The sequence below is a fragment of the Melanotaenia boesemani genome, chromosome 3 (assembly GCF_017639745.1).
Source record: "Melanotaenia boesemani isolate fMelBoe1 chromosome 3, fMelBoe1.pri, whole genome shotgun sequence".
NCBI lineage: Eukaryota > Metazoa > Chordata > Actinopteri > Atheriniformes > Melanotaeniidae > Melanotaenia > Melanotaenia boesemani.
Window position 1 is genome coordinate 11,022,444 of NC_055684.1, and position 14,641 is coordinate 11,037,084.

A 14,641-nucleotide genomic window follows, 5' to 3' on the forward strand; every position below is an offset into this window, starting at 1 on the left:
CCCCTTTATGGACATCTTAGTGTAGTATCTTCTGATGGCTACTTCCAGCAGGATAATGCAGCACGCCACAAAGCTTAAATCATCTCCAGCTGCTTTCTTGAGCATGACAATGAGTTCACTGTACTCTAGTGGTCTCCACAGTCACCAGATCTCAATAAAAGAATTGAGGGAGTTCTGAAGTAAAAAGGGGTCTAATCTGGTACTAGCAAGACAAACCTGATAAGTGACCAGTGAGTGCATCGATACTCTTGTTACAACAGGTTTGGGATGTGGTAAAACAGGAGATTCTCATCATGAATGCAGCCGACAAATCTGCAGCAACTGTGTGATGCTGTCATGTCAATATGGAGCAAAATCTCTCAGGAATGTTTCCAACACCTTGCTGAATCTATGACACCAAGAATTAAGGCACTTCTGAAGAAAAAGAGAAGTCTATGCCAGTACTGGAAAGGTGGACTTGATACAGTGGACAGTGAGTGAAAATGTTAATACTTTAAAGAAGTGCTGTTTTAAAAAGTAGGACAAACAAATTGTTATCTTTATGTTGAATTCATTAATAACTAATCCAGTTGGTTCTTAAATATTAAGAGTGTTTATTTATTTGTTTGTTTGTTTGTTTGCTAAAGGCAAATGCAAACCAGAACAGCTCACTTTCTGTTTTGATATTTTTATTCTTTCTAAATGACTTCCTGCAACATTGGTAGCAATGTGTTTTTTATCTGTCTTTAACTTTTAACATTTTAATCTGAATTAAAAACAGCCTTCACACAGACACACACACACACACACACACACACACACACACACACACACACACACACACACACACACACACACACACACGGCGTGTTGCCTCCGCAGCGCCTCTCGTGGTACCAAAACGGTTCTGCAACAACATCCATCAAATCTCTCCGTCCCTCCCCTTCTCCTCCTCTCTGGTACCCGGAGCGACCAACCTGCATCCGCACGTTATTGCAGCCTGACTCCTCCAGCTGTTCTGCTGCACCTCCAAGAGCTGCGCGCTCCTCAAACGACGGAACGAGCCGTACCGAAACGGCGTGGGGAGAAGGAAAGACGGACTGAGCAGCCGGGATGAAGCCCGGGCACACGGACCGTCTCCTCCGGTGAGGAGCGGAGCAGGAGCCTGGAAAGCACCGGCGGAAAGCGGCGGAGGAGGAAAAGGAGGAGATTTCGGGGACACGGCCATGGCGACGGAAGGAGGAGGAGGAGGAAGAGTGAGGCGGAGGAGGAAAGCGGGGTTCCCTGGATTCTGCTGGAAAACCTGCTACTTTCCCATTTTGTTCTGGGTCGTTTCGGTGTGCGGGGACGAAAAGACGTTCATAGTGGAGGTGAGAGTCCCAAACATCGAGCCGAGGAGTCGTGCGCTCCTCTGGATGCTTTTCACGCACCTCTTTCTCTCCCTCTCTCTCTCCCTCTTTTCTTCCCCTCCGGCCTTCAACCTGCTACGAAAGTGATATGCAGCCTCTGTAAAAGCAGCGAATAAAAGATTCACGAGTCACTGAACTGAATGAATCAAAGCAGATCAACAAGATCTGCGCGCGGCTATCAGCTGGGCTGAGAGCCTGCGCGCAGATCTTTTGTTTGCACACAAAGGTGCTTCATTTGCTCATCAGGTTGAATTGTTTCCGTTGGTTCAGTGAGGGGTTCTCAGAGGGAGTGGGTCCAGGAAGCGATGTGAAAAACTTGTTAAAACACGCTGCTGATGATAATTGCTTTTCCACATCCTCGTGTGCGCGTTTGGAAACAGCTGCTGCATGTTCACGTCCAGGTTGATTTTGCATCAGCCTGGAGGAAGATATCAATAAACATCCATAAGCATTCTGGGAACTTTAAAGTCAACCTTTGCTTTCATGTGCTGCTGAACAAAGCATCTCCAGACTCTGCCCCCCCCCCATCTCCCCCTGTGAGTCCAAATATAGCCTCCCCTTCCATAATTTATGGAAATGGCAGAGTTGGAGGGGAGAAGAAGCCAGGGGAAAGAAAAACAGATGAATCCTGCCTAAATGTTAAAGCAGGCTGTTGTTGATGAGATGTGAAGGACGAGCTTTTCTTGTCTTGATGCTCGCTGTGATGTTTTTACAGCCTCAGCAGGCTTGAGCAGGTGTTAGAGAGTATTGTTTGCTGAATGTGCAGGATACCTTGTTGGGAATTTGGGTCATGCTATTCTTTTTTTCCTCTCAGCTCTTGGAGACATGATCAGTGGCATTTGTGTTTAGTAATGTTTGTGTTGCTGGTGACACTTTGATTCAGACAAAGGAAGCGCCCGTGGCGGTGCTGAGCGAGCTGCAAACAGCCGACGTATCACGCTGCTGCACAAAGGATGAGATGTTTTCTGCCTGCTGTCAAATCACAATCCTGCCTGCACTCCTGTTGTTACACGACATGCTGATGTACAGTCTCTGCAACAGTTTTAGGTTTAACTGGAGGATCATAGACAAGATTCAATGCTATTTTTTCTCATTATAAAGTATTAGGTCAATGAAATATCAAAATTGTCCCAAATATCTGAATTAAGTTTTCATATTCTGGTGTTGTTCAACCAGCAGTCCAACAATCATCCAAGTATTCAGTTTGCAGCAACATTTAGGAAGAATAAGCAACACATAGCCTCTTTTAATACACTCCAATCAGCAAATTTGTGTTTAAAAAAAGAAGAAAGAAACAAGTGGCAAAAATTTTTTCTTTGAATCTCCTGTTCATTTCAGATTGGAGTGATTCAATGAAAAGAAGAAAAAAAAAAAGACAAAAGATATCACAAGTGTGAGTTAATCAACATCTGATTTGCTTAAAATTTCCCAAAACTGTTGCAGAGCAGAAGATTACACATTCTTATGTGTTGCGCCTCAAAAAGTCCTAAAAAAGATTTAAATATATCAACATGGTTAAATTTATTGACGTGTGTCCTGGAACATAATGTTCTGAAGTCCAAACAGCAAAACAGCCTTTTGGCACTTTGTGAAGCTGTTGTGAAGGACTGATGAAGATAGTGTGAGAAGGCAGGAGGGCTTCAAGTTAAGACATGATGGTCTTCAAAAAGATTTGAAATTTAAAAGAAACCGCAAAATTTCTTTTCATTGAAAATTGTATTGTGAACTGTAAAAAATCAGGTTGGCTTTGTCCACATTTGCAGTGAGACTGGGTCAAATGTTCAGTGAACTTCCATGAGATAGGAAATCTGCAAATATCTGCCAATTATTCACTGTTTTCGATTTAAAAACATGAATAAATGGAGCTTCCTCTGTTTCAATGAGCAAGGATGTTCACTCTGAAGAGTAAGAGGTATCTGCAGTACCAGTTTCTGCTGCTTCAGAACCACAGAATCAGGAGCTTCAATTTTTACAACAGCTACTTCACTGAAGCATGAATTTTTAAGATTTTTTTAAGGAAATAATGACAATCCTGTCCTGTACTTTTAAGGTCTGTCAGCAGCATGTTGAAGCACAAACAGACATTTCATCCACTAACTCACTAAATTCTGGAGGTAATCTCTGATAAACCCCACTCTGTGGGGGCCAGCATTGTCATTTGGATAGAGTTTGGTCTCACGCTGTGGGGATATGGACTTGCCACTGGTTACTTTAGATGCTTGATTATAAAAAAAAAAAAAATCATAATCGTGATCATTTTGGTCAATTTTGAAATCGGGATTATTTATCAAGATTATTAAAGAACAGGGAATTTAATCTTCTGTGATAAAAAATTTAAGTTATGTGCTTTACTTCCTGCATCATATTTAGACAATGTTGTTGGAATATTCTGGTCTGATTGAATGTTAAAGTTGGCACCATGAGTGTGAAGGATGGTTCGCTGAGAGAAGCCACCACCACCACTAACACTGGTATTCATGTTATTCTGGGAGCAGACATAAAACTGTTGGCTGATGTTGATTTTAGTCTCAGTTTCTCTTTCTACTGAAACTGAATTCAGAAACTAAAACTGATGTTAAAGTTAACAACTAAAAGACTTTCTTTTAATGTGATGTCAAGTATAATGTGAATATCAAGTGACTCTGTTTAAAAAAGAAATAAAGAGGCTTTCCAACATTGTATTATAATGCCAAGAAGCCTTTTTACTACAAAAATAAACACAAAACACTCCTTTACCGACTTCTTGTGCCAAGTAGGAAGACTATTCTCTGCATGAAAGAATTTATTTCCTTAAAACAACAAAGAAATATTTTTGTAATAATAAGAAAACAGCAGTGGTTATCATGTTTACACATTCCTCCACACATTCACTGATCTTGAACACTGAAATCGGTTTTATGAAAATCAGTCCTCAGTTTTAAGTTATCCCGTGATGAAATTGGCTTTGCTAAAATAACAAGGTTGATTGATCTTTCAAAAGAAGGTAATGAGAGAAATCCGCATTTTATCTTCAGAAAACAAGCACCAGTTCATGGCATTCTCAAAATAAAGACATTTTTATTTTTCCAGCTGACAGCCATGAACGCTGCTTCGTTGTTTTGTTGGTGCCACTGAGCTCTGCACCAAGCAGGACCCGTGTCCGAATGGAAACGCTTGGTGTCCGAGCAGCTGCAGGCAGTATGCAGCTCTGCCCTGAAAGACAGGGAGGCTGTTACAGTGCATAGTGTGAAGGAGGCGTCAAGCTCTTTGTGTGACTCACTTCTTCGTGATCCTTTTGTCTTTTTGGCTGTTTTACACAACAGGTCAGATTTTTTTGCTCCGAAGCTTCGGCTGTGCGTTTTTGGAGGGAATATTTTTGGCCAGTAGCTGCAGACAACTGCTGTGTGGGCTGTAGCTGCTGTTGGGTTGAGCTGCCTTCACGTAAAGCCCATCAAACAGCAGATTAACCCTTTGTTTGTCATTACTGTAATGCTGTTAAGGCATGGATCAATTCATTGATCTGGTTTTCAATAAAGGATGATAAAGTTTAAAGGTAACAAATGGGATAACAAAGGGGCGTTGATGTTTGAGAGATGGACGAGGATTTAAAGTGGCATTTTTGTGTCACTGTTAAATAGAAGGATTGATGGTAGTCAGACTGTAGGTGGAAAGATTATAAACTGAACAGACGACAATCTGAAGAGTTTCTGTGATTTAAATGAAATGGAAAAGATGATAGACTGATGATGAGAGTGGCCGAGTTGTGGACAGTCGCAGTTTCATGAGATGAAAGCCTGTTTCTGGACTCCTGTGGGCTGGGTTCTGTGTGTTTTGTCTTCCTGTTTCGCAGGATGAGAGGAGCTTTGGGAATGTGCAGGTCCCAGGAGGATTGGAAACACTACATTACATCTGAGAAATCAGACTGTATGTTGGATGTACTGGCAGGTGTGAATTTTTTCTTTTTTTTTTTTTGTCCTCTCCCTCTTCTCCAGCCATTGTCCTCCTCGCACACCCACTCTCCGTTCCTGCTCACTCGCTGCAGCTGTAAATAAGCAGAGCTGTCACTGCTCGTTTGATGAGGGTTTTGTTCTGTTTGGATGCAGCAACTCGGGAACAAACTGCATTTTAAAAGCAGTTTGAAGGAGGAGGGATGCAGACGATAATTCGCTCTGATGAACTCTGACTATTCTGTTCACTGGTTTTTATCTTTAAACAGGCTGATGTTATCAGAGGTCTTAAAGTATTTATTTGAAGTAGCTTCAAAGAGAACAAAGCAGAAAATACATTATTTTTAGAATAAGTTGCTTTGATAGTGAACTATTAAATAGATCATGAATATTTGTGCAGACAGCCATGAACTGATATAATTTTCATGAAAATCCAACAGAAATTTAAAGGTGAATCTTTGTATTTGTGTCTTTTGCATTTAGATTTGTTTCAAACATGCTAAAAAGAAAGAAAACAGTGATATAATATGATATAACATTAAATTAGATCAGTTTAAGTCAGTGCTGGGCAGTGTACTGGTTCATACTGAAAACCAGTCTCTATTTTTATTATATGAATTTGGCTTATACTGCAACAGGAAGTGACATGCATAACTCAAATCATCATAATTCATCAACCGATCATGCCATTGATCAACAGATTCAGAAAGCAGGGAAGCGGAGAGCTACAGGATATCCCGGGATTGCCTTTGTGGATGAGATGGGGGAAATGAGCAGACCAAGAAATCAACACTTTGTCGCAGACGACATGGTCGGATTTAAAGGATTAAATAGGCATAAAAACATTGGAAACATGGCTGGAAATTGTTTGAGGGGGGACGTTTTTTATTGCTGCACCACTAAACCTGCATGTAGCAGAACAGCTGTGCTGAGCGGTGAAAGTAGACAGAGAAAGTTCAGAAACTGAAGCTGTTGCAGATGTTGAAGTTGAACATGATGACTAGACAAAAGGAGCCGTATCTCTTGTCTGGAGATATTCTTGTCCACGTTCGACCTTTTAAAACCAAACAAAACAAACATTAACAAACAAAGAAGAGCTGCCCACAAGGTTCAAGAAGAGATTCTGACTTTCTAAGAGAGAGAGACCCAGTTTTAGCATATTCAGGCTTATTTAGAGCACTTTCACACCAGCCCTTCTCATTCAAATCCTATTTTGTTTGCTTGGAAAGTTTGGGTGGTTTGGGGAGGTGTGAATGTAAACCAAACTCTAATATGGCTCAAAGAAGTGAACTCTGGTCCAGAAAGCGGACTACAATGCAAAATGCATTGTGGTTTCAATGCAGGGCATTTTGGGTAAACACAACCAAAATGTTTGCATGTGTTGGATGGTAGCTGGAGAAATGATTTGCAGTGAGACGTGGAGTGACAACGCGATAACAGTTTTGATAGAAATGTGATCAACAAAGCTAGGATTTGATTCATCTCCATGTTTTGCTCTGATGTGGTGAAAACAGACGTTTAACCAATAGATGAGCAGGTTTTCTTCTTGGTTGTTTATCTTTACATTTAGTAATTCTTCTGGGGAGTAGTGGAATCCATCCATCCATCCATTTTTTGTACCACTTAGTCCAATTCAGGGTCGCGGGAAAGCTGGAGCCTATCCCAGCAATTAACAGGCAAGAGGCAGGGTAGACCCTGGACAGGTCATCAGTCTGTGGCAGGGCCAATATAGAGGCAAACAACCACTCACGTTCACATTCATACCTAGGGAGAATGTAGAGTAACTAATGTCTTTGGACGGTGGAAGGAAGCCGGCATACTCAGAGAGAACCCACACATACACAAGGAGAACATGCAAACTCCACACAGAACGGCCACTGTTAGAACCTTCCCCCAGGCTAACCAGTGCAGTGCTAACCACCACACCACCGTGCAGCCGTGCAGGGATGGAATATATTATTTAAAAGGCTTACGTTGTTAACAGTGTGATGACAAACTCTGTCCAGAATAATGCTGTAATCCCCAACTGTACCAAGTTCCCAATTATATCGAGTCTAGTGGACTATTAGGTGTGAATGCACCTTTAGTGCAGACATATAGCAGCAACGAACAACTGGAAAATGGGCAAAAGCAAAAGTGTACATCAGCTTTTTTCTGTTTTTTCCTCCCTCCTACTCTAATTGGCCTGCCCACAAAGTCATTAGAAGGCCTAAATGTGGGCTTCCTGTCAGCTATTCTTGATATTCTTCCAGCATCTGAATAAAACCACAGCACTTTATCCAGTCTAACCCCTCCGAGTCTTGTGGCTAATTTCCTGCTTTCACCAGAGAGAGGATTCCAGCAGGGCTTTGCACTCCAGAGAGACACAGAACAAGATTCAGCATTTAACTCCAGGAGAGATTTAGTGCCTCTGTAGACACATGAAAAACAATAAATAATATTAAGTAATTGAGTCAAATTATGTCAAGCATTTTCCTCTTAGTGTCCCGATTTTTTATTTATTTCATACATGCTAATTTACAACATTAACAATATTTACAACTTAACATTTCCTTCCCCTTACGTTTGAAAAGGAGTAGCCAGAAGAATAAACTTTTATGTCTCTATCTCAGTTTATAACACACAATTCAAATCTTCTATTTCACCACAGATGATTTACAATGTTTCCCCCATCCCCCAAAAAACAACAAAAATAACTGACACAAAACAAAAGCAAAAAAAGAACAGAACAAAAACAAAAGAAATATATTTCTAACTTTACTCTCCTAGAGACTGCTGTTCTTATATTTATCTAATATTTACATTTTTGTACCCTATTTTAAACTGGTAGATGTTTTTTGCTTTAATCTCTCTGAAAAAAAGATATTTGGACATAAATGATTTCTTGCTCTGATATTATTTTGCTGTTTTAAACTGAATCAAATCTGTAAATTTTAGAGCTTGTATTTTCCAGAAGAGTTTAATTGTGTGATCTCTATATCCTGAATTATGTCAGTTAAATTATCATTTTCTGCTTGTATTTATTGTTTGTATATTGTTCTTCTGTGATCACCTCAAAAGCTGCTACCAAGATTATACACAGCCCCTGGAGGTTTGAAGATACGCCTCATTTATCTTGGGTATGTCATTTTGGACAGGAGGCAGAAAAAAATGGTCTCCTGACAAAAAAAAAAAAGCATTTAATTTAAAAGAAAAAGTCAACCCTCACAACAAAAATGGGCAAATTCCAGACACAATTCACAAAAAACAAAACAAATTCATTGTCATGTTTTAAAATAAAATAATGTTATTTTTCTTTGTTCCTTTCACTGAATCCATTAACCACACGATGTTTAAATGTTACTAAATACAGGTGTATAAAAGCAGTCCCTAAAGTAAAAATAAATGATAACATTTAGTATTAGTCCTTTTATTTTAAAAACATTTTAAAAATGATTTGATTACCCAGATATTTGATACTAAATACTATCATTTGATTAGTTGATCTGTTTACTAATCGTCTCAGAGTGTAATTCAGTGTAAAAGCTCCTGTTGTGATCTAATCATCAACACAAACTCTAACAGAGAGCCAGTGTGCAGGCAGACTTTAGTCACCACAATGCTGTTTTTGTGGCAGTTAGTTGGAGATTTAAGGTGTGTGTCCTGCAGCGTCATGGGGATGGGAGCAGGATGGAAACGGGAGGCAGTTCTAATTATAAATGAACACCAGGCAGGGCTGTTTGTGCTGGGAGGAAAAGTGTCTGTAAGCTCCCCAGGTGCAGCGCAGAGGGATTACGTTTGATCAGAGTGGCAGCACAGGAAGAGGAAACCATTTCACACCGAGATGTAAATTTAATTATGCTGTGTGCCTGAAGCCGGTACAGATCATCCTGCTGGAGCTTCATAATGCTCATCGCTAATCATAAACTAACTGAACGGTTTGTCGAGAGTTGTTAGGTTTTTTTTTCCTACTCTCCAGGATCTTTACAAGTTAAAGCAATTTAAGTCACATCTAATCTGGAACTGGAGCCCATCTAGAAGTGTGACATTATTTAAGTCATTATTGTGCACCTTGCAAGTTTTTCTGCTTAACTTCCAAGTTAAATCAAGTCCAGGCCCAAAACTTGGTGTTTTGAATTCCAGACTGGTCATAGATGTTGTAACAAGAGTATCGATGCACTCACTGGTCACTTGTCAGGTTTGTCTCGCTAGTTCCAGGTTGGACCCCTTTTTCCTTCAGAACTCCCTCAATTCTTTTATTGAGATCTGGTGGCTGTGGAGGCCCCTGGAGTACAGTGAACTCATTGTCATGTTCAAGAAAGCAGTTGGAGATGATTGGAGCTTTGTGACAAGGTGTATTATCCTGCTGGAAGTAACCATCAGAAGATGGTACATTGTGGTAATAAAAGGATGGACATTGTCAGCAGCAATACTCAGGTAGGCTGTGGTGGTTAAACCAGGCCACGTTGGTACTAAGGAGCCAAAACTGTGTCAAGAAATTATCCCCACACCATTACACCACCAGCAGCAGTAGCCAGAATTGTTGATCCAAGGCAGGATGGATCAGTGTTTTCATGTTGTTTCCACCTAATTCTGACTCTACCATCTGAATGTGGAGCTGAAATGGAAACTCATCAGACCAGCAAACGTTTTTCCATCTTCTATTGTCCAGTGTTGGTGAGTCTGTGTAAATTTTAGCTTCACTTTCCTGTTCTTAGCTGACAGGAGGCACCCGTTGTGGTCTTCTGCTGCTGTAATCCACCTGCTTCAAGGTTGGACAGGTTGTGTGTTCAGAGATGCTGTTAGGCATACCTTGGTTGGAACCAGTAGTTATTTGACTTCCTGTTGCATTTCTGTCATCGCCAACCAGTCTGCCCATTCTCCTCTGACCATGACAACAACAAGACATTTTTGTCCAGACAACTGCTGCTCATGGGAGATTTTCTCTTTTTAGTCCTCTAATGACTCGAAAGGGAAGGCAATTCTAAATTTAACACAAATAAAATAATGATACATTAAAATTGATTTTCTTACAAGATTTTGTATATTTAACCAAACAGACCCCATTGTGGCATATTTGATATGATATTTGATATTACGTACAATGTCTTAGATATTTTGCACCACTTCATGTTAAAAACTTTGCTCAAAATCCTGTTAAACACAATCTGATACATGTCTTCTGGCCCCTAATAGAAAACAAGGAACAGATGATTACACTATAATAGTTATTATACATCAGATGGTAATAAATGGTAAATATCCCATTAAAATTTAGTACATTTTTTGTAACATTTTGCTAAAGGGCCAAATAAAGACCTAATTTTCAAAAATTCTTACCACTTACTCAGGCCTTAAATGGTTAAGACTGATATTTCCACCCACCCATCAACTGTTGTATGGAAAATAACAATTTTTTCCTGATAAAAACAGTGATATTGTGTAATCCAACTGATATTTAAAGGGATAACATAATTGAAATGATAATAAATTTTAAGTTAAGTTGATTGAGCGATTGGAGCAACAAAAATGAAAAAAAAGTATCGTTAATGTTTTTATAGCAGAGGACAAGGCTTTTTTCTTTGTGTATATTTATTTGTCACTTCTTCGTCAGGTGTTTGAACACTGCCACTTTGGATCGTAAATCCCTGTCAGTCTGGTCCTGACTTCAACGTCAGATAGTGATCTGGATCAAATAATCTGACAGGAGTTATGAGCTCCTCACACTGTGATGCAAAGCTGAGGGTCCTCTGAATTATTCAGCACATATTTGTAGTGAAGCTCCTGTTGTTGACCCAGAGCGTCTTCTCTGCTTCCCCCACTTTGATTTACAGCTGACTGACAGTTTTCAGCCATGTTTGCTGCATCAGGCGATCCAGCAAAGGGGTCCACACTGAAATATCTGAATAACGACTGGATGGGCGTCTGTGGTGTTTAGTCCAGATTTTCATGATGTAATCTGTTGTTTTCTTTATAGTTTATACTATAAACCAGTCATTTAACTAGTAATGCCTGTTTATTTGGCCCTGGTATGATTTTAACAAAGGAAATAATTTTTTCATCATCTTTCTTGTCTATTTTTTTTTTTTTTTCACTGTTGTACTCCCTCTTCAGCTCCTAACAGAGGCAATGGTCTATATCCTTGCAGACATCGACCGTCTGTCTTCCAGAGCGTGTGTGGATGATGTATGATTGTTATACGACACCACAGACATGAAGTCATCGCTGCAAACCCATCTGTCCCACCTGGGCATTCTTCAGAGGGTTTCATTTTACATCAGCCTGAGTGTGGTTGTTGATGCGCAGTGTAAATTCAAATGATTTAGCTGCACAAGTTCTACGTTTGTTAAGAGACGAGCTACAGGTGGAATTTTAGATGTGATCTAAAAATTCATTAGCAGACCTGTTGAGTTTTTTTTTTTTTTTTTCTAAAACTTTGCTTCATTGTAAGAGACAAACTGAGAAATTGATGTTGTAAGTTTACCCAAACTTTATTTAAACTGCAATGCTTTCAACAAATCCTCCAAATCACATAATTTAATACAACTCATTAACACATCCTCTGAACCAGCACCCTTTCAGGTGAGGAATCATCAGCTAAAAAGCTAAATACAACATATTTTATACAAAAATACATAAAATATTTACATGAAGACCAATATCCTAAAAATGCTGCCCCTAGTGGATATATTGATGTTCTGCAGCTAAAAACAGTCCCTAAGAATGCATTTTCATAATGGTTGCCCCCTAGTGGTTATTAGATAAGATGGTTATCATTATAATTTTATCTATTTCATGTCAGGTTTTAAAGACGCATTACATAACTTTCCGACGTTAAAAATATGCGTTCTGGACTTGTTTGAGGGCACAGTGACATCTGCTATGTGCATATCTGGATCGGTTGGTGCCCTGCAACGCCCAGAAACTGAGAAGCTGCACTTTACATCTTTTTCAGCAGGGACACTGCATGACGTTGTGGTTGAGTTTCGCTTTATGCACTGCATCCCACGCTGGCAAGCAGATATAAACAAATCGGCCATTTTAGACATGCACTGTGGCTGATTCAGCAAAGAAACACAAACATTATTGGAGGAAGAGAGGAAAAGAAACAGAGAAAGGAACAGAACAAGAGATAAGACAAGAGTCAAGATAAGACTGTCTTTTACTGGATGGAGAGAGCTCGCTGTACAGATAGGACGCAAGATGGATGCTGACTCAGCCGTCAGCAGTGAGTGTATTACTGAGAAAATCCACAAAGTTCTGTAGTACGTCTTTAAGGGTTAAGCCCCTTTTCTACTGGCTGAAAACATTTTTAAAAGTGCTGTGAAAGTGTTTTTAATAAGCATTCAAACTTGAGTCATTGTTAATCATTGTTTAAATGCATGACTCCATAATAATGCAACAAACTCATTTGTTTTACTGTAAATGCAAAATTTTATTATTATTATTATTATTATTTTCATGTGTAACAGCTGAGAGCTGCAAGTTGTGAGTTCACTTTGGATTTCAAGTCAAAATGTTTGATGTTTAGTTCAGTTTAAAACACACGACAGATTAACTGTTAAAGATTAATTTCTAAATTAATTTGTTTATTATAAAAGGTAACACTAGTAGAGTTGAATTAATTCTGTTTGTTCATCCTAAAAATGAAGCTGCAGTCTTCTCAGACACAGATTCAGAAGCAATCGCAGCAGGAGGTGCATGAGAATGTGTGAGGACAAGCTTTCACCACGTTTGTAACAGATTCATCCCTGATGGCAGGAAGCTGCTGCTGCTGTGTAGATGGAGGAAAAGGAGGTGTGTGAGTTTTTGGAACTTTGTTGTTTTCAGCTGGAGGTAAAAAGAAAAAAAAAGTCTTTTGTCTCAGTTTTTGTGTGTTTGCTGCAGTGTGGAAGCCTTTTTTTTCGCTCTTCTTACTGGTTTAGAGTTTGAAGTCTTTTCATGTTTGTTTCGTTTTTCATCTTTGTATTGTCAAAATATTGGCTTTATCTTTAGTCTGTGGAAGTTTCAGAGGTATCAATCTGATAATCAGTCACCTACATTTAAATTTGATATTTACAGGAGGGAAAACTATGAGTATTTCCTGGCTGATGAATCAGAGCCGACCCTCATCGGGCCATCCTCTTGTGTCTCGCTCAGATAATCAGGTTAAGGAGACAAAGTGCAGAAATGCTGAGAATAAATTTCCTCAGAGACATTTCAGAATCTGCCTCTTTGCTCCTTGGCCTCACTTGATGAGGGAATATTCAACAAAATGATGACTCCTTTTCGTTGCCTATGAATAAAAACCTGCACCGGCAAACCTGAACTCAGCAATGAGCACCACTTTCCATCATTAATCCCTCGCTGTCTACTGTTCGCTCTGTGTTGACTTTTGATTTCTGCCGAAGAATCGTGTGATAGTAAGAGGAGGCAACTTCAGAGCATCTGCTTCCTGTTCCTGTAAAGATCAGATTTAAAATCTCTTTTGATTTAGGAGAATCACCAGTTTTCTTGTTCGCATGATTTTCTGTTTGTCTTTCAGCCGTTTGGTATCTTGTATCAACAGGGAAGAACTTGTTTGAATCCAAAGTAATAATACTTTAAAATCACACTACTGAACTTTGTTCCCCCCTAATGAAAGTTAATTCAGCATCCATCTTGCATTCTGTCTCTTCTCTGAGCTCTCTCCAGCCAGTAAAAGTCAGTCCAATGTTGACTTTTGTCTTATGTCTTGCTTTCTAAATTTCTTTCTATCTTTACTTCTCTTCCTAATGTCCTCTTGGGTTTCTTTGCCTAATCAGCCACAGTGCATGTTCAAAATGGCCAGTGTGTTGATATCCAGTTGCTGGTGTGTGGCATGGAGCCATAACGCAAATCACAGCTTTCATGTGATGCTCTGGGAAGGGAAAAAAAAGTGTAAATTGCATTTCCTCAGCATCAGGATGTTTAATGGTAGCAGCAGCTCTGGATACATGAATGATACATAATAAATGTCACTGTACCACCAAAACAAGTTTGAAGTAGTGTTATGTAGTGTTGCTTTAATCTTAATTCTTCTGAAATGGTTTAATGGCTCTAACTGGAGAATTAGTTCCACCAGCTTTTTATCTGAATGAGGCAACACTCAACAAAACAACAGCTCATAAAATCAAGCTTCTTTTTTATTTTATTTTTCACAGCTTCTTTTTCAGCTTCTTTAAAATAAGTACTGTGTGTTGGGTGGGGAAAATGTGTTCAGTTTTCGGTCACATGGCTCCCTTCATGAATCACAGCTTGTTGAGTTACTTTTGGATCATTTTGTGTGAGACTGATTTAACAAAATTATTTTAAGAGAAAAATAAGAAACTAATGCTGGTTCCAACTTCT

The 14,641-nt window shown here is 39.4% G+C and overlaps 1 protein-coding gene across 1 annotated transcript in view; it reads left to right on the top strand.

The window, feature by feature from the left end:
• Positions 1-1,190: 1,190 nt before the first annotated feature.
• Positions 1,191-14,641, top strand: part of mmp24 (matrix metallopeptidase 24) — a 78,421-nt gene continuing 64,970 nt past the window's right edge. Inside the window, exon 1 of the mRNA XM_041979381.1 lies at positions 1,191-1,349. Within this exon, the coding sequence (XP_041835315.1) occupies positions 1,206-1,349 (144 nt within the window). The 5' untranslated portion in view covers positions 1,191-1,205. The remainder of the gene's footprint in view (positions 1,350-14,641) is intronic.